Source organism: Bombina bombina, chromosome 6 (assembly GCF_027579735.1).
Source record: "Bombina bombina isolate aBomBom1 chromosome 6, aBomBom1.pri, whole genome shotgun sequence".
NCBI classification, from domain to species: Eukaryota; Metazoa; Chordata; class Amphibia; order Anura; family Bombinatoridae; genus Bombina; species Bombina bombina.
Window position 1 is genome coordinate 1047496691 of NC_069504.1, and position 23987 is coordinate 1047520677.

At 40.6% G+C, this 23987-nt stretch overlaps 1 protein-coding gene and 1 long non-coding RNA gene across 2 annotated transcripts in view; one reads left to right on the forward strand and one right to left on the reverse strand.

Annotated features, from left to right (window-relative positions):
- LOC128664124 (sodium- and chloride-dependent betaine transporter) overlaps positions 1 to 23987 on the reverse strand; it is a 224767-nt gene that overhangs the window by 17248 nt on the left and 183532 nt on the right. The window contains exons 8-11 of the mRNA XM_053718820.1: positions 21986 to 22089; positions 19798 to 19922; positions 17284 to 17396; positions 8601 to 8738 (exon numbers count right to left, since the gene is read on the reverse strand). Of these exons, the coding sequence (XP_053574795.1) occupies positions 8601 to 8738; positions 17284 to 17396; positions 19798 to 19922; positions 21986 to 22089 (480 nt within the window). The remainder of the gene's footprint in view (positions 1 to 8600; positions 8739 to 17283; positions 17397 to 19797; positions 19923 to 21985; positions 22090 to 23987) is intronic.
- Positions 1965 to 17815, forward strand: LOC128664125 (uncharacterized). Its single transcript, XR_008402922.1, has 2 exons — positions 1965 to 2456; positions 17184 to 17815. It is a non-coding gene; the product is annotated as an uncharacterized LOC128664125 (long non-coding RNA).

Genomic DNA, 23987 nt, shown 5'->3' on the forward strand with positions numbered 1-23987 from the left:
CATAGAGACACCCACAGAAAACACACACCCTCACAGAGACATCCACAGAAAACACAGACATACATACATACATACATACACACACCCTCACAGAGACATCCACAGAAAACAGACATACACACCCACCCTCACAGAGGCATCCAGAGAAAATACACAAAGACAAACATACACACACCCTCACAGAGACACCCATAGAAAAAGCTCAAAAACATATGCACACACCCTCACAGACATCCACAGAAAATGCACAAAGACATACACACCCACCCTCACAGAGAGACCCACATAAAAAAATACATACACACTCATAGAGACACAAATCAAAGCACAAAGACATAAACACAGACACCCACAGAAACACTCACAGGAGGAAACATGTATGCACCTTGCATCCCCTAAATCAACAGTGTGTGACATGCATGATAAAAAAATTGCAGAAATTAAGAGATCACTTTTTAAAGAATCATATTTGTAAATAAAAATAATTCTGTGAATTCAAAATTGTACATTAATTATCTGGGTAGATGGCAAGATGAAGAAAAGTACTTTTAAAAGGTTGACATATGTTTGTTTGTTTTTCCCCATTTTCCCTAACCAAGAGCACCACTTCAAATATAGCGTACAAATGTTCCCATCTGTCAGCTGTACTTATGGATTTTGAAAATGCTGTACTCTATATGGTTTTGGTGGAACCATAAGCTGTGGTACTCGTACCATTAGATCTGGTTAAATGATCTGCTGTCTGACTCAGGCACACACTGTACAAACAAAGTGCCAAGTCTATCTCACACTGTGCATAGTGGTTTAGTGCACACTCAGAAATCCTCTCAAATGCTAATACTTTACTCCTTGTAATAACATTTCCCATGCTCAATTAGCACTCTGCTGTAGTACACACTGGTGGCTGATAAAATGTAAAAAAAAAAAAAAAAAAAAAATTTTTTTTTTTTAGTTCTTGCCTCATGGGGCCCCCCTGGCCCATCGGGCCCCTGACAGGAGTCACCCCTGTCACCCCCTGATGGCGGCCCTGAGCGGAGCAGGTAGTGCAACTTCCAAGGGTGCTCTTTTCCAGAGTTCTTCAGCTTCAGTTCTAATAAGACAAATTTTCAGGATTTCTGAACTACAGCACAGGTGATATAATACAGCTGCTCAGAAATTGTGGTTATCTAACCCAATGTTTTTAACTCCCAGTCCTCAGGTCACAACATCTGCCAGATTTACATGATATCTAAACTAGAGCACATGTGAAATAATTAGCTGATGGATGAGGGCAGGTTAGTAACCATGGTTACTGATCAGCTGATTATTTTACATGTGCTCTAGTTAAGATATCATTTTCTGGCCTGTTAGTGTGCCCTGAGAAATGGAGTATTAAACACCTCTAAGGGTGCTGTGCACTGTGTACAGGTTTTCTCAGCCAACTTCTGCAGTGACAGTAAAGTTCATGCTGGGAAAAGACACATACCTGCTCACTTCCCATGTTCTGAAGTTCAGACATGCTGGAGGAAGTAAAGATGCCTGACAGTGAACATTTTAAGGAAAATTACATATAGAGCACAAAAATATTAGAGTTATTGTGCACGCAGCACTAATATCACTCAAGTTAAATCAATGGCGTGTTTATTACAAGTTGAAAGTATTTTTTTTTTTAAATCTCTTGAACCATAGTCTAGGGCCAACTAACTTCTGTTGGGTAGTGCATGTGTGCTAACCCGCTCATATAATAGATTTCTATGGGGGTGCACTGAAAAACTCATGTTAGTGCAACACTTAACTCACACTTGTAATATGAACATTAACATGGAAAGCCCTGTATAAATTAATATTTAGGAGGCGCCTGTGACCCCAGAGCAGGGTGAGTTTGTAAGGGTGAAGTTCAGGTCACTCCAGTGGGTGGGTTCTGTAAGGGGCCTGTATCTGGGAGTGACAGGAAGTTCAGAGCCTCTTTCTATCAGGACCTGACGGTGAGAAGAAGCTCCTTGGCCTCTTCTCACTTCCATCAAGCCCAAAGAGAACGTGATAGGCCTTACCTGTTCACATGGAGGGACTTCAGGAGCTGTTAACTGCAGCTGTTGCCAGGGAGAGAGGATCTCAGTGGCTGCAGGCACAGCGGCAGGCTGCTGGGGCCATCCCAGGAGGCAGCGGCATTGAGGAGCAGCCGGTGGAGGAGGTAATGTCCCCAAGGACCAGACTGGCAAGGAGATTGAGACCACCGGAGCACCTCAGTCCTGAGGTGGTGGTCAGGCAGGGTAGGCCTGCAGCGGGCGCATCCAGCACATCCGGGAGAAGGATAGGAGGTGCGGCTTTAATGCAGTGGAGCAACGGGATCCAGAGAAGCAGCGGGCAGGGGACTCTGCTCCCGTAGGAGGATGACGGCGGTCACGTGATCGATGTGATGCGGCCAGCTGGGCCTGAAGCAGAGGAGGCGATGGAAGCGGCATCGGCTGCAACAGCAGGTAATTGACTGAGCTATCGCAGAAAAGGGCTCACTATGCAGGTTGGTTGTGGAGGGGAGGTGTCAAAGGGGGCTGGGGGGCTGGCTGACAGGAGGGGGGGCGGTTTGATGCAGGCCCAAATGAGGCTATGGATTAGTGTGTGGGACCATACTAGGAGGTCAGGTGATGGCCAAACGGGGTAGGTTCCCCCATAATGGTTCAGACACTAGTAGTGTAGGGAGCTTAGGGGTTAGTTGTTAGGTAGACATGGTGGGTAAAGAAAATAATTAAAAATAAAAATTGGGGGTAAGGTTGTGGGCTAGGTTTTGGATGGGATTTTGAGCTTAGCTTCTGTAAATGGGCTGAGCTTTATAGGAGGATATTAATTTAGCATTAAAGAGGAAATCTATTTGATGTACAAGGAGGCATATAAAGGGTTTTCTAATTGATAGGAGAGGGCTGTGTGGTACCATATAGCTCTTTATTTGAGTAGGTGATGGTGCTGACAGGGGTTATATAATAAAAAATAAAATAAAAAAAATAAACAATGAATTTAGTAAATACATTTTCTAGTATAGTGTATGGTATTTTGTGGTAGCTTGGGGAAGTTAGGGGGGATTGAGCTTTGAGGCATGTATGGTTAGAAAGGGGGAGGTTATTTTCTTGGGGGAAAGGGGGGGCAGATGGGGTGATTTGTGGTTTGTGGCTGATATAATGATCCTTCTTCTGTGTTAGTGTTCTGTGGGAGGCAAAGCAACGGAGGTATGCAGGAGAGAGGCAGGGATTCCCTAGTGAGTTTGATGGTGATGTACCTTAGGATGGCGGCATTCCAGGACTGTCTACATCTGGCCAGGTGGGGGAGTTGGATGCTTTTGTGCAGCTTTTAGGGTCCATTTCTCCTCCTCGGGGGTTTGGAAGGGAAGAGAGGGGCAGGCCCAATGCAGGGGCAAGAGGAAGGAGGACGGATGGGGAGTCATGGACAGAACGGAACGTTATGGACACTGTTTTTGATGTACAATTTCAGGTTGGTAGAGGATGGCGGATGGATCGGTCTCCTAGTGTGAGGCCTGAGGCAAGTCAGAGAAGAGGAAGGTCCTGATCGCCCATCAGGGGGAGGTTAAGCCGGGGAGGCCAGATGTCGCCTACATGGGCACACATCGAACAAACGGCAAGGGGCAGGAGTAGTGAAAGGAGGAGGGAGTCCAGAACTAGGAGGAGGTCTCCAGGAAGGCACCAGGAGCTGCCATCGGGGGAAAGGAGGCGACCAGAGAGGGGTCCATCTGTCAGGGGATTGGTAGCTGTGACGGCGCAAAGGACACCAGGAGAGGCACCAAAAGGGATGGGTGCAATTGTCAATCAGAGCGGGAGAGTGGATGATGTGCAGAATGTATTGTTGAAGGGACTGAAGGAGTTGGTGACGCGGGTGGAGCAGTCTTTAGGGAGTGATAAGGGAGCAGGGACTCAGGAGACTCCGGCGGAGGCATGGAAAGCCAAAATCAGTTGTGTGGTGACCATGGGAACAGCGGGGCCCGCAGAAGCGGGGGATGTTACGGGGGGCCCTAGGCAACAGGGCTGAGATAGCGGTGGTGCAAGTGCCAAGTCCGACTCCCGCGGTGGTACCTGGGGTGACAGTCACTATCGCAAGTGTTGCCACGGGGAGTGCGGGGGTTGGGAGTCTGAAAGTTTTTGATGAGGTGATGCTCTATTGGTCCATTGGGTTTGCATTTAGCAAATGAGGTAAAGGAGAGAATTTGGAAAAGGGAGTTCTTAGAGTTATTTTCGCTCCAGCCTTTGGACCAATTTGTGGAGGTTAAGGAAAATGTTAAGGGTGAACAAGGGAAGAAGGAAGAGGAGGAGAGGAAAAAGCAGTATCACAAAATACTTAAAACATTTGCTAACTGGTCCAGGGTGGTTTGCATTCTAGCCAGTGTGATCACGCAGAAGTTTCCGGAACTGGGCTCGGCCCTGTTTTGCTATTTGGATGAGATCTCCTCAGCCTGCCGTACTTATGGGAGTATGGCTTGGTGGAGATATGTCGAACAGTTTCGTCAGCGGATAGTGGTTCGTCCTGACATGAGATGGGACGATAGGGCTGGAAATTATGACTCCATTGCGTGGGTGGCAGTCCTTTCAGTCAGGGGGGATTAGCCTATCAGTGTTAGCTGGGAACAGCTCAGCAGTGGCCCTCCGAAAAAGACTATGTTTTCAATTTAATGACGGGCAGTGTTACTTTGGGTCCTCTTGCAAGTATAAGCAGAAATGTTCGGGTTGCGGTGGGATCCATTCCTATTCTAAGTGTTTCAGGAAGAGGAGAGACTGAACTAAGCCAGGGGAAGTTAGTGTTTTTGGCTTGGACACCGGTGGACATCAGAATGATGGTCTCGTGGCTAAGGCGATACGCTGAGATAAGGGGGAGGAAAGGGGATGCTGAACTGCTTTTAATGGGTTTTAGCTCTGGGTTCTGCATCCCCTTTCAGGAGATGAGCGGGTCAGGGGTATCAGGGACTTTGAGGTCTGCTAAGGAGTTTCCGGGGGTGGTTTGGAAAAAATTGGGAAAGTAGGTCTCCTTGGGGCGTATGTCTGGCCCCTTTCCCGAAGAAGGTGCCAGGGCAGTTCGGATGATCCACCACCTGTCATACCCGAAAGGTCTTTCAGTGAATGATGGGATAGATCTGGAGCTGCAGTGGTTTGGTATGTGTAGTTTGACGACGCGGTGGACTTTGTGAAAAATGCGGGACGGGGGGCCCTAATGGCGAAGGGGGACATCAAGGCTGCGTTTTGGTTGCTTCCGGTTCATCCTTCCTGTCACCATTTCTTGGGTTGCTCTCTTGAGGGGAAGTTCTATGTGGATCTATGCCTCTCCATGAGGTGTTCTATTTTATGTTCTTATTTCGAAAAGTTTAGCTGTTACCTTGAACAGGTTGCTAAACAAGTTTCAGGTTTGCGTTCCTTCGTCCACTATTTGTACGATTTTTTGTTTGTGGGTCCCCCTGGACTCTCTGGATTGACAGTCTTTGATGGAAGCATTTGAGCAGGTGGCGAAAGAGTTTGGCATTCTGGTAGCTGAGGATAAGTCAGAAGGTCCAATTGTGGCGTTGAGCTTCTTAGGGATCCACACTGATTTGGTTAAAATGGAATGCAGCTTACCGGAATGATAAAGTAATTGAATTGCGTGGTGTATTGAGGCAGGTTTTGTCTCATAAGAAGCTTACTTTGAAAGAGATTCAATCTTTGTTGGGTAAATTGAATTTTGCCTGCAGGATTATCCTTATTGGGAGGGTTTTCTGTTGAAGACTGTCATTGGGTACAGTGGGGGGTTAGGGAGCCGTTCCATCACCTACGTTTGAAAAAAACATTAAAGGAGGACTTATCAGTTTGGTTTAGATTTCTTCTTTAATTCAGCAGGTAGGTTGGCTGGACCCTGATGTTTATTTGTTTACAAATGCCTTGGGGGGCCCATGAATTCGGGGGATACTTGGGTGGTAAGTGGTGGGCGGACTCGTGGCCGTCGGAATGGCATGTCGGGGGCCTAACAAAGAAATTGGTGTTTCTTGAATTGTTCCCCTTATTGGACAGAAAGGTTGTGTTTCACTCAGATAACATGGGGGTGGTTTTGGCCATTAACAATTTGATTGCATCTTCCCCACCAGTGGTTCGTTTGTTTGTTCTTGAATGTTTGAGATGCAATGTGTTGTTTAGGGCTGTACACGTGCCTGGTAAAATGAATGGGATTGCTGATTCTCTTTCTTGTTTTCAGTGGGACAGGTTCCGGGAACTGGCCTTGATGGCGGAAGAGGCAGGGGTATCAGGATGGTGGATTTCCTGGCATGTTGAGGATGGGGAGGTTTGCATTAGCTGGGTCTACATGAAAGGCTTATTTGCAGGTATGGAAGGAGTGACTTGAAGTACTCAAGTGGGCCGGGGGGATTTTACAGCCCGGAGCTAGTTTGAGATGTTGCTGGGTTGGATAACGGATTGGAGGGGAGGTAGGCTGGCAGTGTTAGCTTTTCTGTGCCAATGTTTGGGTTGGGAGGATATTACAAAGTCTTTTTTGGTTCGAATGGCAGAGGATTGTACAGGGTTAAGTGTACGCCCGATTCAAGGCGCCTGGTGATTTTCAGGGTATTGGAGATTGTTGGAGCAACTTAGTGGGACGGGGAGGTATTCAGTGGGGCGATGTTTGGATTCAGGATGGGAAACTTTTAATCAGGTTGCCGCAGTCTAAGACTGATCAAGGAGGAGAGGGCATGATTGGCCTAGCGGCCATAGGGGGGGAGTGTTGCCCAGTCGAGTCTGTATCGGCATTGATTAGAATACAGTCAGAGGGTGGGGCCCCCCTGCTTATTCACCAGAATGGGGACACATTGTCCCATTTCCAATTTGTGTCATTTTTTAGCAAAGTATTATCCCTGGGGCTCCCGCCTCTTGACTTTGGGTCACATTCATTTCGGATAGGGGCGGCCACTAAAGCGAGAATGTTGGGTATGTTGGATGAAAGTATTAAAGGGATTTAGGAAGTGGGCCTCGAAAAGATTTAGATCATATGTTAGAAGTGACTTGGTTTTGTAGTTTTGTTTTATGTTCTTTTGTTTAGGTCCCATTGAATGCTGGATCATCGGCCATTCTTACATCTATTGGGCCAGGCAAGCGGCAATGATAAAAGATAGTGGGAGTCAGCTGGGACTTGATGCCGAGGTTATTCATCTTTGGTGGTTCGAGGCTTAAGATGTGACCAAGCTATTTGTAAGGTTGTTGAATATGCCAGATTATTTAAGCCCCCAGGTATGTTGTTGATCCCCGCTAGGGGCAATGATTTGGGCTTCATCTCTCAAAAAGACTTGTTAATGGGTATTAAATCCATTAACATTTGCTCAGATTAATGGAGTTGTTTCCTGGCTTGGTGTTGGTGTGGTCTGAGATTGAGCCTAGGATAGTATGGAGGGCTGCATGGGATGCAGATAGGTTGGAAGCTTCTAGAAAAAAGGTCAATAGAATTTTGAGTAAATTTGTGCAGAAAAAGGGGGGGGGGTCTATTCGGCACATGGAATTTGATGGTGAATCGGGCAAATGCTTCTTTTTGAGATATGGTGTTCATTTAAATGAGGTGGGCTCCACTTGTTTAATTTTAATTTGAGAGAGGGGCTTATAAAGGGGATATTTATTTGTTATATTTAATTTTTATTTATGTTGTTTAATAAAACTAGCTGTGGCCTTTATACCCCAAGAAGTTGTGTTGGTTTTTATTTGGGAATAACGTAGTCCCTTATTAGGGGGTCATGCTTACTGCTCTATCCATTGAAAGTATAGGGTGCTAAAAAATTCTGGCTGTGTTAAGAAATCTTTTTGTAATACTAGATTGTGTGATATTCTTAGCCCTGGTCATAGCTCAAGATAATGCGTTATTGATTGTGCTTCACTTGTAATCTGGCCTTATATGTGAGTCAATACAAAACTACAATATAGTTAAAATAATTAAAATCAAATTAGTATAAATAATTGCTCTCCTTTCTGAGTGTTGCAGCCAAGGTCAGGATCACCAACCCTGTTCCAAAATGAATTTGTTTACTATGAAGTGCACTCTTCTCATAAGGTCTTTCAGCTCTTTCAAGTACTCCAGCATTAATGCCTGGATGGTACAAATTGCAGCACACCTTAAAGGGAAAGGATAACCAGCCTAGTGTGAACCAGTATACACTCTACGGCACACTAAAAAGTAAAATACAGTAGTATATCATCTGAAATCCTTTATTCATGGTTTAAAAGTTCCACTGACAGGATTCCCAATGTGACAATAGGCAGCTTATTGTCAAAACAAAAACAGCTCCAATAAAATTTGCTCAATGCGTTTCAAAGGACACCGCCATCTTTCTAAAGAGCTGCGGCAAGTTTCAATAAAAGAACGTAAGGGAAGAGCATGCCTGTTATTACTCACAAGCTATATGTGTCTACCTGGTTATATTTTTTAGTAATGTCTACTTGGATATTTTTTTAGTAACATTAGACATAACACAAGGTATTCCCAAAAATGTGGCCTGTTAAAGAGTCCTAAGCACTGTAACTGAAGAACCTTGAGCTAGTCCTTTGGTGTTAAGTATTTTTTTGCTAGCCAAGCCTTATTTAGAGTCTGTTTCTCCCACAACCCACCACCACTTCACCCCATGTCACCTCAGTAAGCAGGATGAGGCCGAGGAGGTAGCAGATGATAGCAATTCCTAAGATGAGAAATTCCCGCCGAAATTTCTTTCTGAACACCTCTGGATACATATCTACGATAGCTGTAACCAGACTCTCAACGCACACAAACTGCAAAGAGAAAAAAATACATAGAAATGTTACAGACACAAGCAAATGTATTTTGACACTAAATAGTAAATATAACTATAAAAGTGTAATAATAAAGTTAAATAATATAACAGTGTTTTTAAATAATCTAACGTAGCAACAGGCACACAATATGTATTGAAACATGTATAGAAGCCCAATGAACTGTTAAATTATACATAAAAAAATAATAAAAATAGTAGACTCACAAATTTCACTCTTTTTTGTTTTAATTATTAAAAAAATATATATTCTTAGTATAACACCAAGAAAAAATATTGCTTGTTTAGTCAAGGAGTTTGCTGGACAATGCACAAATGAACAAATAAATCAATCAAATGTGATTTCCACTAAGCAAGTAATATTCAAACACTTTTTTTTTGCACTATAGAATGTGCGAAACGAACGCAACAAAAGTTGCGTTATTTCACCCTCTATAACGCTGCCATTATGAGTTTTTGAAAAGCCGCCTTGTGCGTGCGATATGGTGGCAATGAGATCGATACCGCACAAAATCCAAGTGCTGCTTTGACATGCTCGTGCACGCTTTCCCCATAGACAAAAACTAACACCTGTGATCGTGGAATGAAAAGTTCTGTAACGTAACCCCATTGATGTGTATGGGTAAAAAAAGTTACGTTTAAACCCCCTGACATAAACCCCAAGTCTTAACACACCCCTAATCTGCTGCCCCTGACACCTAAATAAAGTTATTAACCCCTAATATTCCGCTCCCAACATCGCCACCACCAAAATAAATGTATTAACCCCTAATCTGCCGCTCCCGATATCGTCGCCACTATAATAAATTTATTAACCGTTTTCCCCTGCACCCCAACATCACCCACACTATAATAAAGATATTAACTCCTATTCCGCCGCTCCACGACATCGCCACCACTAAATAAAGTTATTAACCCCTAAACCTCTGGCCTCCCACATCACCATAACTAAATAAACCTTTTAACCCCTAAACCGCCAGCCCCCTACATCGCAAAAAACTAAATTAAACTATTAACCCCTAAACCTAACAACCCCCTAACCTTATATTAAAATTACAAGATCCCTATCTTAAAATAAATAAAAACTTACCTGGGAAATTAAAATATAAATTAAACTAACATTACTGTTATACTAAAATTAAAATAACTACAAATTAAATAAACTAAATAAAACGTTAAAAAAACCTAACACTACTAAAAAAAAAAAAATATTCTACAATTACAAAAAATAAAAAATACTAAATTACAAAAAATAAAACATTATCCAAAATAAAACCAATTGCACTAATCTAATAGCCCTATAAAAATAAAAAAGCCCCCCCAAAATAATAAACCCCTAGCCTACAATAAACTACCAATAGCCCTTAAAAAGGCCTTTGTATGGCATTGCCCTAAAGAAATCAGCTTTTACCTGAAAAAAATACAAAGACCCCCCCAACAGTAAAATCCAGCACCCAACCAACCCCCCAAAATAAAAAACCTAACTCTAACAAAAACCTAAGCTACCCATTGCCCTGAAAAGGGAATTTGTATGGACATTGCCCTTAAAAGGGCATTCAGCTCTTTTTCGTTGCCCTGAGAAGGGCATTTAGCTATTTTAAGAAAAGCCCAAACCCTAATCTAAAAAATAAACCCACCCAAAAAAAGTTTAAAAAAACCTAACACTAACCCCCGATGATCCACTTATAGTTTCTGAAGGCTATTAGATTAGGTGTAATTGTTTTTATTTTGGATAATTTTATTTCTTATTTTTCATAATTTAGTGTTTGTTATTTTTTGTACTTTAGTGTTTTTTATTTTTTGTAATTCAGTATTTTTTATTTTTTGTAATTGTAGATTTAATTTTTTTTAGTAGTGTTTTTTTAATGCTTAATTTAGTTTATTTAATTTGTAGTTATTTTCATTTTAGTTTAATTTATAAGTTTTTATTTATTTTAAGACAGGGATCTTGTAATTTTAATATAAAGTTAGGGGGTTGTTAGGTTTAGGGGTTAATAATTTAATTTAGTTTTTTTGCGATGTTTGGGGCTGGTGGTTTAGTGGTTAATAGGTTTATTTAGTGGTGGTGAGGTGGGAGACCAGAGGTTTAGGGGTTAATATCTTTATTATAGTGTGGGCGATGTTGGGATCCGGGAAAATAGGGGTTAATAACTTTATTATAGTGAAAGCGATGTCGGGGAGTGGCGGAATAGGAGTTAATCAATTTTATTAGTGGCAGCGATGTCAGGAGCGGCAGAATAGGGTTAATACGTTTAATATAGTGTTTGCAAAGCGGGAGGGCCTCGGTTTATGGGTTAATAGGTAGTTTATGGGTGTTAGTGTACTTTGTAACATTTTAGTTATGAGTTTTGTGTAACAGTTTTGTGTCGCAAAACTCATAACTACTGGTCTCAGATTGCGGAACGGATCTTGTCGGTATAGGCTGTAACGCAAGCTATTTAGCCTTACCGCAAAACTTGTAATGGCAGCACTATGGAAATCCCATGCAAAAACTTCTTTTTTTTGAGTGCGGGACTGACGTTGCATTACAGGCTAAAATGCTTATGGTACAGCTATACCAACAAGACTCATAATGGCTGCCTTACTGTTTTATCGCTGAAATGGCCATTTTTCAGCGTTAAAACACGAACACAAAACTTGTAATCTAGGTGTATGTGAACTCTTTAAACCCAACAGTAACATTTGGAATTAACATAAAGAATGACTATGCACTGATTGGTGCTGTCTACTGTGCCTAAAGGAGTCATCAACAGTGTTCTAATACTTGTGAGTGTTATAAATTAACTCTTCTTAAATCCCCAGTGTGCAATCAGTTGAGCAAAGAGGATACAGAGACACAAACTGGTGCAGGACAAATAAACCCCAGTTTGACAGTGGTTCCCTACACTTGCCAACTTTGAATACTAATATTGTACATTAGCAGGAAGCACTGATACTTGTGTACAAATTTACATTTAAACCCTTCCCTGCGAATCCTTTTTCTCACCCCTGTGATAAACCTATTTTAGCTTTTTTATTTTTTGCTGCTTAAATTATTATTAAACTATTGTAAATCATATTTGAGCGAGTAAGCAACAGAAATGATTAGGGATCTGCAGGCCAGAAAATTTCATTTCGGATGTCATTTTCATTTCAGATATTCTAGGAAATTCATTTCCCCCTGACTATTCATTGCCGGTTTTTGTTTTATTTCAAACTAAATGAAATTGAATTTTTATTAGATATTTACATTCGTTTTCATTAAAACAGAGCTATAGCTGAAAAGTTCACCTGTAGCTAGAAAACACTTACCTTAATGTACGCTCTGTATAGCACGCTAGCCCTTCTTACCAGAGCCGTGGCCCCGCTAATACCTGGTTTAACGCTCTTGGTTCCCAGGACCTGCACAAACTTAAGTGAAGGTCCTGGGAACCAAGTGCGCTAAGCCTTCTGTTAGTGCGGCCACGGCTCTGGGAAGAAGAGGATCGGGTTAGCACACTCAGCTCCCAGGACCTGCACTAACTTTAGTGCCGGTCCTTGGAGCCGAGCACGCTAAACCTTCTGGAGGATCGGGTTAGCGCTCTCCAGCGCATTAAGGTAAGTTACCACAGTGATGCCCTGGCCATACAGACAAATGTATATATTTATTCAAGAGAGGGACTTGCCCTCAATAAAATATACTTTATTGGGGTTCTCAAGACATTTAAGATTTCTTTAATGAGCCCCAAAAGACCAACACCTCATAAAAATATCATGAAGCCTTGGGAGTGCTGACCACTATATCACCATCATTCATGGTCTGTAGTGCAGTTGATTGCCAACATCAGCATCATATTGTTAATCCTCCTTCTTGATGACTACTGGTTGTTGTCATACACAGGCAGGCAGCTATATGTATTATGACAACAGGTCATCACATGCGTCAAGTGGCTAAACGCAAACAGCTTTTATTTTACACTAAATAAGAAAAAAAGAACAATTCTCAAAACAAATATAGAACATAACTCAGATCCACAATAAAACAAAGTCAAAGGGGCCGATTTAACAATGTGTGGACGGACATGATCCGCTGTAGTGGATGATGTCCCCCGCACATCAATAAATGCTGACAGCATACGCTGTTGGCATTTATCATTGAAAAAGCATTTCTAGTGAAATGCTTGTGCAATGCCGGCCTCTCAACACTCGCAGCCAATCAGCCGCTAGCAGGGGGTGTCAATCAACCTGATCGTATCCAATAGAGCGGATTGCTGTTCACCGCCTTAGAGGGATGGGGGGTCAGCATGTCAGTGCTCAGACCATACGACCCCCACTGCATCAAATTGGTCTGCATGGCTGTTGTCGCAAAAGTAAGCCTCTTCTAAAGATGATGCACAAGAAAGCCTGCAAAAAGTTTGCTGAATACAAGCAGACTAAGGACATTGATTAATGGAATCATGTCCTGTGGTCCGATGAGGCCAAGTTAAACTTATTTGGTTCAGATGGTGTCAAGCGTGTGTGGTGGAAAGCAGGTGAGGTACAAAGACAAGTGTGTCTTGCCTACAGTCAAGCATGGTGGTGGGAGAGTCATGGTATGGGCCTGCATGAGTGCTGCCGGCACTGGGAAACTACAGTTCATTAAGGGAACCATGAATGCCAACATGTACTGTGACATACTGAAGCAGAACATGATTCCCTCCCTTCGGAGACTGGGCCACAGGGCAGTATGATATGGACCCCAAACACACCTTCAAGACGACCACTGCCTTGCTAAAGAGGCTAAGGGTAAAGGTGATGGACTGGCCAAGCATTTCTCCAGACCTAAACCCTATTGAGCATCTGTGGGGCATCCTCAAACGGAAGGTGGGGGAGCGCAAGCTCTCTAACATCCACCAGCTCTGTGATGTTGTCATGGAGGAGTGGAAGAGGACTCCAGTGGCAACCTGTGAAGCTCTGATGAACTCCATGCCCGAGAGAGTTAAGGCAGTGCTGGAAAATAATGGTGGCCACACAAAATATTGACACTTTGGGCCCAATTTGAACATTTCCACTTAGGGGTTGACTCACTTTTGTTGCCAACGGTTTAGATGTTAATGGCTGTGTGTTGAGTTATTTTGAGGGGACAGCAAATTTACACTGTTATACAGGCTGTACACTCACTTCTTTACATTGTCATTTCTTCAGTGTTGTCACATGAAAAGATTTAATAAAATATTTACAAAAATGTGAGGGGTGTACTTACTTTTGTGGTAAACTGCATGTATTTATGTATTTATATGTGTATTTATGCATTTACAGACATATAAACACATAAATGCATATGTATACACATATAGACAATGGAGCACTTAGCAGTCAAGTAGATGAAAACATGAAAAATCAAATTTATGCAATATTCATATTTAATAATGGTTTTAACTATGTATTTACTATAAATATTTCACATTCCAATGTACTGCACATAGCCAAATATGTTCTTTGTATTTTAAATATATATTCCTATATAAATATATGCACAAATATATATTTATACCTATATATATATATATACACAGTATCTCACAAAAGTGAGTACACCCCTCACATTTTTGTAAATATTTTATTATATATTTTCATGTGACAACACTAAAGAAATGACACTTTGCTACAATGTAAAGTAGTGAGTGTACAGCTTGTATAACAGTGTAAATTTGCTGTCCCCTCAAAAAACTCAACACACAGCCATTAATGTCTAAACCGTTGGCAACAAAAGTGAGTACACCCCTAAAGGGAAATGTCCAAATTGGGCCCAATTAGCCATTTTTCCTTTCCGGTTTCATGTAACTCGTTAGTGTTACAAGGTCTCAGGTGTGAATAGGGAGCAGGTGTGTTAAATTTGGTGTTATCAGTCTCACACTCTCAAATACTGGTCACTGGAAGTTCAACATGTCCCCTCATGGCAAAGAACTCTCTGAGGATCTGAAAAAAAGAATTGTTGCTCTACGTAAATATGGCCTAGGCTATAAGAAGATTGCCAAGACCCTGAAACTGAGCTGCAGCACGGTGGGCAAGACCATACAGCGGTTTTACAGGACAGGTTCCACTCAGAACAGGCCTCGCCATGGTCGACCAAAGAAGTTGAGTGCACGTGCTCAGCGTCATATCCAGAGGTTGTCTTTGGGAAATAGATGTATGAGTGCTGCCAGCATTGCTGCAGAGGTTGAAGGGGTGGGGGGTCAGCCTGTCAGTGCTCAGACCATATGCCGCATACTGCATCAAATTGGTCTGCATGGCTGTCGTCCCAGAAGGAAGCCTCTTCTAAAGATGATGCACAAGAAAGCCCGCAAACAGTTTGCTGAAGACAAGCAGACTAAGAACTTGGATTACTGGAACCATGTCCTATGGTCTGATGAGACCAAGATAAACTTATTTGGTTCAGATGGTGTCAAGTGTGTGTGGGGGCAACCAGGTGAGGAGTACAAAGACAAGTGTGTCTTGCCTACAGTCAAGCATGGTGGTGGGAATGTCATGTTTGCATGAGTGCTGCTGGCCCTGGGGAGCTACAGTTCATTGAGGGAACCATGAATGTCAACATGTACTGTGACATTCTGAAGCAGAACTTGATCCCCTCCCTTTGAAGACTGGCCCACAGGGCAGAATTCCAACATGATAAACACACCTCCAAGACGACCACTGCCTTGCTAAAGAAGCTGAGGGTAAAGGTGATGGACTGGTCAAGCATGTCTCCAGACCTAAACCTATTGAGCATCTGTGGGGCATCCTCGAATGGAAGGTGGGGGAGCGCAAGGTTTCTAACATCCACCAGCTCCGTGAAGTTGTCATGGAGGAGTGGAAGAGGACTCCAGTGGCAACCTGTGAAGCTCTGGTGAATTCCATGCCCAAGAGGGTTAAGGCAGTGCTGGAAAAAAATGGTGGCCATACAAAATATTGACACTTTGGGCCCAATTTGGACATTTGGGTGTACTCACTTTTGTTGCCAACGGTTTAGACATTAATGGCTGTGTGTTGAGTTATTTTGAGGGGACAGACATTTTAAATTGTTATACAGGCAGTACACTCACTACTTTACATTGAAAAAATATAATAAAATATTTACAAAAATGTGAGGGGTGTACTCACTTTTATGAGATACTGTATATATATATATAGGTATAAATATATATTTGTGCAAAAATCCATCAGATATATATTTAAATATCCCTTTAATAATACATAGAACATATTGTGCTATGTGCAGAACATTGGATTATGAAATATGCAATATTATCTTTTTATGTTGCGCTTTTATATAACCGTAATCTTGTTTACTCAACTTGTGGGTGTCTATGGAGGAATGCACATTTTGTGTTTGCGACTTCCTAAACTCTATTTGTTACAGCGACTTTTTACTTTCAATTCGTAATACAAGTGAGAATCGCTGAGCACAAAAAAATAATTCTAGGGGTTTTAACACTCGAATGCGAGCGAAAACTACCTCTCAACTCGTAATCTAGCCCATAAGAAGAAATAAAAACATGTTTGTAGAATGAAAAGTGAAAGAACAACGTTTATAGAATAATAAAAGAAATAAAAAGGGTAAAATATTGGGTAAAGGGAGAGAGATAACAAGATGAATGTAGTGTTGGGTATAAGTTGTTGTATTTATTTAGCTTTGAGTGAATACCGTATGTGTGCTAGAAGAGACATAGGGGGTCCATTTATTAAGCAGCGGCATCTGCTTTGGAGCCCCCGTCATTTCAGGTCCGCCTGAAACGGAAGTTAAGAAGCAGCGGTTGTAGACGGCGGACTGAAATAATCCTGATACGATTGGGATGATTGACGACCCCTGCTAGTGGCCAATTTGCCGCCAGTGAGCAGGGGGCAGCATTGCGCAAGCATTTAATCATTTTATCATTATTCGCTACAGCGAATCATGTCCGCTTACCTATTAATAAATCTACCCCATAGAATGTGTCAGAAATAAAATTGCTTTAATGAGCTCTCTAGGAGTAAAGTAATACTGGTCTGTATTGAAATACTTTTTCCCATTTAGGGCTAGATTACAAGTGGCACGCTATTTAGGGCTTGCAAGCGCACCACTTGTAATCTTTCCCTTAGTATTTATATATTTATATGTGTATATGTTTTAGTAGCATGAAACAGATAATTCTCTCTTTACATTTTATTTTGTTACCTTCAGGTGAGTCATCGCATACGTTCTCAGTCTGTAATTTTTTTGCACAGCAGCACAGCACGATCATTGTGGGTTTTTTATACTTGATCTATGCTGTATTTATTTACAAGCTGTTCCTCTACAACAGATTACCCTCTACTAACAACATTTTATTTTTAATAAATCAAGTTTAGACATTCTTAATTAATATTCTTATTATCTTCTTTACACTTTCTTACTTGTAATACATGTTTTGATTATTCTTTTTCCTTTTCCTGTTCCCCTCAGTCTGAATAATTTTATTCTACTCACCAGGCTCCCTCGCTCTCATTCTCTCCTCTACATGGTCCTCCCTCCCTCTATCCATGAGGACCATCTGTCCTATCTGAACTTCTCTCTTTTCACTCTAAAGTACCTGGCTGTCCAGTCCCAAAAAGATGAGCATAAGGAAGAACAGGCACGACCAAAGGGGGGACACAGGCATCATGGTCACTGCTTTTGGATATGCAATAAAAGCCAGGCCAGGACCTATAAAACAGGATTCCACAATGAGGTCTAGAAAAATCCATGTACATATGAAGAAGAAGATAGAGGGGGTTGAATTTCAGAAGTCATAATTGTGTTGTTACCATGGATGAAGAATTCAGAAGAAACAGCAGAACCATACTCAATTAGCATAAAGTGTGAGTGTGACATCACATTCTACAGGACTTCAATACATTGATTTAAAAAAAAAAAAAACTGAGTTAAATGAAGTTTCTGAGTATTGATGTTGTTGACATACTTCCTCCCTTGTGATCATCTACATATTTGGTATATTTGTACGCACTATACCCTGCGGGGCAAATGTCTGTTGATAATAGCAACTAAGACGCCAATATATTTGGGAGGGTACATACACACAGATCCCTCAACCTTTTCATAATAATAATAATTTTAACACTCAATATTTTCTGTTTTTTTAATTTATTGACCTATGAATCACGAGCACCTACTAAATGTTTGGCACTTTTGAGCATTATCTCAGTGACCCAGGCATTCAGAATATATGGGAGGCTTTGGGATATCTGTACATTTTAATACAATAAGTACAATAATATTCTATACTCAACCATTCTATAATATCATGGGCTAGATTACGAGTGGAGTGCTAACTAATGCGCGTGAGTGAAAAGGGAATATGGTGGCTTTTTGCGCACATCAGATGTGGGTATTACAAGTTGAAAGTATACGTGTTCATTTGAACACAACTGAATTTAATGCGCAACTGAGCAGCACAACTTCAGAGCTCTAGTTAACTGTTACGCATCAAAAATACATTTAAAAGTACAATTACAATCATAATAACACTGCCTGAAAAAAAAAATATATATATTGCATACAAAAGGGCTAAAAGATATGCTGTCTCATGGTGATAGAAAAAAGGGACTGCAAAGGGCTTTCACATAGAGATACATACATGTCTAAATATGTACAGTATATGTATGTGTATATATATATATAAGTATTTACAGACATTTATACACATATAATCACATGAATACATATGTATACATATAAAGACATGTATCCAATGTAGCGAGATTTGGAGCGCAAAAGAAAAGGCTTGGGATAGTGTGAGATCCGATAACAATTTTATTTGACACGCATACATAAAACTACTCACAAGAGTTCCAATAAATTGGGCATAGAACAGATGATCGTGACAGGTAAGGATGAAGGGGATTCCAGCGTTCCTGCTGCGGCTCACTCTGTGAACAAGTCGGCGTGTGTAGACCCTTAGGAGTGAGAGTACCTAATTTGACAGATCCAAGAGGAGGTGTGTTCCTAATATCGCGGCGGTAGAGATGGGGTGGTGACGGCACACACCGACACACCGCAGCAGGAACGCTGGAATCCCCTTCATCCTTACCTGTCACGATCATCTGTTCTATGCCCAATTTATCAGAACTCTTGTGAGTAGTTTTATGTATGCGTGTCAAATAAAATTGTTATGGGATCTCACACTATTTATCCCAAGCCTTTTCTTTTGCGCTCCAGATCTCGCTACATTGGATACTTCTGCCTGGCTGTAGAACAAACGGTCAACCCCCTGTGAGCTGCACTTTTAAAGGCTGCTGGATTTAAGTGTACTACGCTGAAGGGTATATCGTTATATTAACCCCATACTGGACACAGAATTAGATACGGACAAAAAGGACATTTTTGAGTAAGATTGGTATAACTTAAATGTGTCTATTAGTACTACTATTATACTGATTCCCTTGATTTTACTTTTATTAAGTGGATTATATAGCGCTTCTAGTTTGTCTCATCTATATAAAGACATGTATAGACATAAATATTTGCAGTCAAATAGCTGAAAACATGTAAAAGCATATTTTTTGCAATATTCATATTTAATAGTGTTTGTGTATTTACTGTATATATTTTACATTCCAATTTTCTTAACATAAGGAAATATGTTCTAAGTATTTTTAAATAGATATTCCTATATATATGCATATATATCTGTATTTATATATACCTATATATAATGATTTATATATGGATATATAGATATATATTTTACAAAATAAAATCATAAATATATAGAAATATGTATTTAAGAATAAATAGAACAATGGAATATAAAATATTCATATTTCATGTCGGGTTAGTGCACTTTAAAAAAAGCAATCGGGTTTGCGCACGAGTAAAGGTGTTAGATTTTGTTTCTATCTTTTGGAGAATACGTTTGCAATATTCAAAGTTTGTTTTTTTGTGTGTGTTGGGTTAGCGATCATGCCAAAAACGTTTTACTTTCAACTTGTAATATACGCTTCCCGACACGCAAAAAGCCTCCGTCTATCGAAGTTAACGAGCAAACGGGAGTGAAAAGTACCTATCCCCTCGTAATCTAGCCCCATATGTTCCCCTATTATCTTACCAGATTCAGCCACTTTAGAAATATCAACCCCCTGCTCCTGGGCCATGAATCCTAAAACTGAAAAGATGGCGAATCCGGCCACAAAGCTGGTGATACTGTTCAGAAAACAGAGGCAAATGCAGTCTCTGGGAAGCAGAAAAGGACAATGTTATTCAGACGTGTTGCAGAAAGATTGGCAGTTCAGGTACTTACTGGGAATATAAGGAGATATACACAATATGTATACGTATTTACATAATAATAGATTGATAAAGCCAAGATTATAACCTGCGTGTACTTGCAAATTCACATATCATTTTTATTATAGTATAAATGTAAAGGCATAATACATTAGTATTATAGAGGCTGATTCTATTACACTGCAATATGTATATAATATGGCCACTGCACAAAAGACCCAGACGGAGACAGCTGGCTTATGTTTAGGATGTCAGTACTTAAAGGGACATGAAACAAAAAGTTGTTTTTCCATGATTCAAGTAAAGCATACAATGTTAAATAGCTTTCCAGTTTATTTTTATTATCACATTTGCTTCATTCTCTTGGTATTCTTTAAATAAATAAAAAGAGAGAAGCGCTCAACCCGGGAACGAACAATAGCATAATAGCTTGTTCTATGGCTAGTTACCACTCAAAAAGCAGCCTCTTTTTGCTCAACATGTGCCTTTCCCAGAGAAGAACTTTCCTGAAGCATATCAGTCTGATCCTGACTTCACAGTACAGTCCAGCCCCGAAATACCTGGCAATCCTTCTCTGAACGAGAGAAACAGCAAAACCCCAGACGTACGTTACGGCCTATTGTGGGCCTCGTCAGTGAGGTGCAGCCATATCCCTCTAGGCACACTGAGCAACGGGTCCACGTCTAGATTCCTGCATAACACTTAGGGAGACTTCCCTAAGTGTCATAATTTGCATAAATAAAAAGAGAGAAGCGCTGAACCCGGGAATGAATAATAGCATAATAGCTTGTTCTATGGCTAGCACTCAAGAAGCAGCCTCTTTTAGCTCAATATGTGCCTTTCACAGAGAAGAACTTTCCTGAAGCATATAAGTTTGATCCTGACTTCACAGTACTAAGTACTGTCTAGCCCCAAAATACCAAGCAATCCCTCTCTGAACAAGAGAAACCGCAAAACCCTAGATGTACGTTTCGGCCTATTGTGTCTTTCTGTTTTGCATATAAATATGACCCTGGGGATAGTCTCCCTAAGGGTGATGGGGGAAACCAGACGTGGACTCCTTGCCCAATGTGCTTAGAGGGGATATGGCTGCACCTCACTGACGAGGCCCAAAGGAGGCCGAAACGATCGTCTGGGGTTGTCATGTTCCTTGTTCAGAGGAGAACTGCCTGGTATTTCGGGGCTGGACTGACCATGTTGGTGGGATCAGACTGATATACTACAGGAAAGTTTTTCCTCTGTGAAAGCACAATTGGGCAGAAAGAAGCTACTCCCAGGTGGCAACCGGGCCATAGAACAAGCTATTGATGCTGTTATTCGTTTCTGGCAGACTGCTTCTTTTTCTGTTTTGCATATGTCTTGGTATTCTTTGTTGAATGACTAACAATGCACTACTGGGAGTTAACATTAGGTGAGCCAAAAAGGATATAAAGAGAGCAAAGCAAATTAGATTAAAGTAAATTGGAAAGTTGTTCAAAATTGCATGCTCTTTCTACATCATTAAAGTTTAATTTTCAGTTTGTCCCTTCCTGTTGCCTAAGGGGAAGAATTTCTGTAGGTATGGGCAGAAAAGTAAAGGGAGATTAATTTCCATACTGGGAGATTAATTTCTTCTGGTACATTTTCTATAGTTATTAATGCAGTACTGACATTTTTAGTATAGGTAGCAGTTTCAATGGAGCAGCTATATCAATAAAAATAAAGGTAAAGGAGCTATTCTTAAACATTTTAATACACTCCAGCAAGTAAAATGTATAATTGGGAATACATTAAATTGACATTCTTACAGTAGACTGCCCCTTTAAGTTACTCATCAACAAAATCTAGCGCACACTAAATGTTGCATGCTCCCTTTCAATAATAAAATCACTTATACATTAGTAATGACCTGGTGCATTCAATGAATGCATTATTTCTATGGTAAAAATAACTTTTTATAGTGCATTAAAGAAGATACCATTTAAAGTTTCTTGATCTATTACAGGTTCTCACAGAACAAACCGCTGTACCTATAGCAGTTGTTGTTGTATTTGTTATAACTTCCTAGAGCAGTCAGACATCCTTGACAAATGGCATAAGAAAAAAAGATTTGTGTTCCAGCATCCATCCAGACCTGCAAGACAAATGTATATACTTGTTAAAGGGAAACTTAATAAAAACAAATTCCAATCTCGAACGATATCATCTTGTCATCACTTAACAGGGTACTGATTTTTCGTACTAATTTCTTGTTTTAGATAAAATAAATGACACACTATTGTTTCATTTCATGTGTGCTATACATTGGAGCCCTCTGCTTTGGCCTAGTATGAGACAGAAAGTACATATAAACATACATAAACATATATACATTTTGGGTTTTAGTTGTATTTGCCTCCCCAATACATAGCACGTATGCTCGTGCAACTGGAACTCTTCATGTAATAACAATGGATAAAAATTTATTGGAGGGCAGTAATGAGCTTAAAGTTCAAGTTTTTAATAAGAATTAGCTAAGACCAGGAATTTGTTGCTTTTCTCATTTCATGTGAAATAATTTATTTCTGTTTTAAAATGTCCCTATTTTTTTAAAGGACATGTAAAATAAATATTTGAGTGGGACTAGAACCATTGACGGCGCTCAGTACATTACATGAAGGAGACTCTTGGCCCATCATAAACCCAGGTGAAATGTGTTAACAAACAAGCTCTTTAGGCAAATAATCTTACCCACAATATGTTGCACTTTTCAGTATTCATTTACATTACAACTAAACTAATACTGAATATTTGGTAACATTTACATTCATTTTTGTTAAAATTAATGTAAATGTTCCTTTACTGCAGGCTTATACTTAATATACCTATAGAATGCTGGGGGAGCTACACTAATCCTGATCATTCTTCATAGAGCACAGGGCCTCCCTAAACCGCTCCTTAGCATAGCTCTAGGCTCTTTTAACAAGTGTCTGGATTAGCCCGTCTCCCCAGCGTGCTATAGGTAAGTATTTTACCTTTTAAAGGTAATTTAACCCCTTCAGGGATGTGAATTTCAGAGAAAACTTGTCCTAAGTACCGGAGAAGTTTTAACATTTTTGCTATCACTCCATTTAAAAGAAATCAAAACTTGTTTTTTTTTTTAATTTACCTATCAAAACTTCAAAACTATATATATATTTTTAGAAGAAGAACTTTTGGTAAATTTCATGCCACCATTTCGCCGCCAAATGTGATCATATTAAAAAAATATTTTTTTTACTTTTTCACAAACTTTGGGTTTCTCACTGAAATGATTTACATGCCGCTTGTGCAGTCATAACACAAATGGTTGTAAAATCTTCTCTGGGATCTTTTTTGTTCAGAAAAACAGACATGCATGCCCAAACATGAGTAATATTGATTTATTGGTTCTGAAGAGGCATAAAATGTAAAACAAATTGTCAGTCAAATGCAATGATCAGCCTCTAAATAGGTGAAGCAATATTTATGTGTATTGAAAAAACGTATGACTCTCTTTTCCATTCCCCCCACGGGTATGTGTAGCTATCAAACAAACTAGCAAAATGGTAGCGAGTGCAATAGTTCTGGTTCATGGGAATAATTGCTATGTAATTAAAGGGACATTAAACACTAACGCCTAGATTTAGAGTTTGGCGTTAGCCGTCAAAAGCAGCGTTAATGGGTCCTAACGCTGCTTTTTACCGCCCATTGGTATTTAGAGTCATGCAGCAAAGGGTCTACCGCTCACTTTCTTTCCGCGACTCGAGGCTACCGCAGATCCCCTTACGTCAATTGCGTATCCTATCTTTTCTATGGGATTTGCCTAACACTGGTATTACGAGTCTAGGAAGAAGTGAGCGGTAGAGCCTCTACCGACAAGACTCCTACCGTCAAAAAAAGTCAGTAGTTAAGAGCTTTATGGGCTAACACAGGAACATAAAGCTCTTAACTACTGTGCTATAAAGTACACTAACACCCATAAACTACCTATGAACCCCTAAACCAAGGCCCCCCCACATCGCCAACCCTATA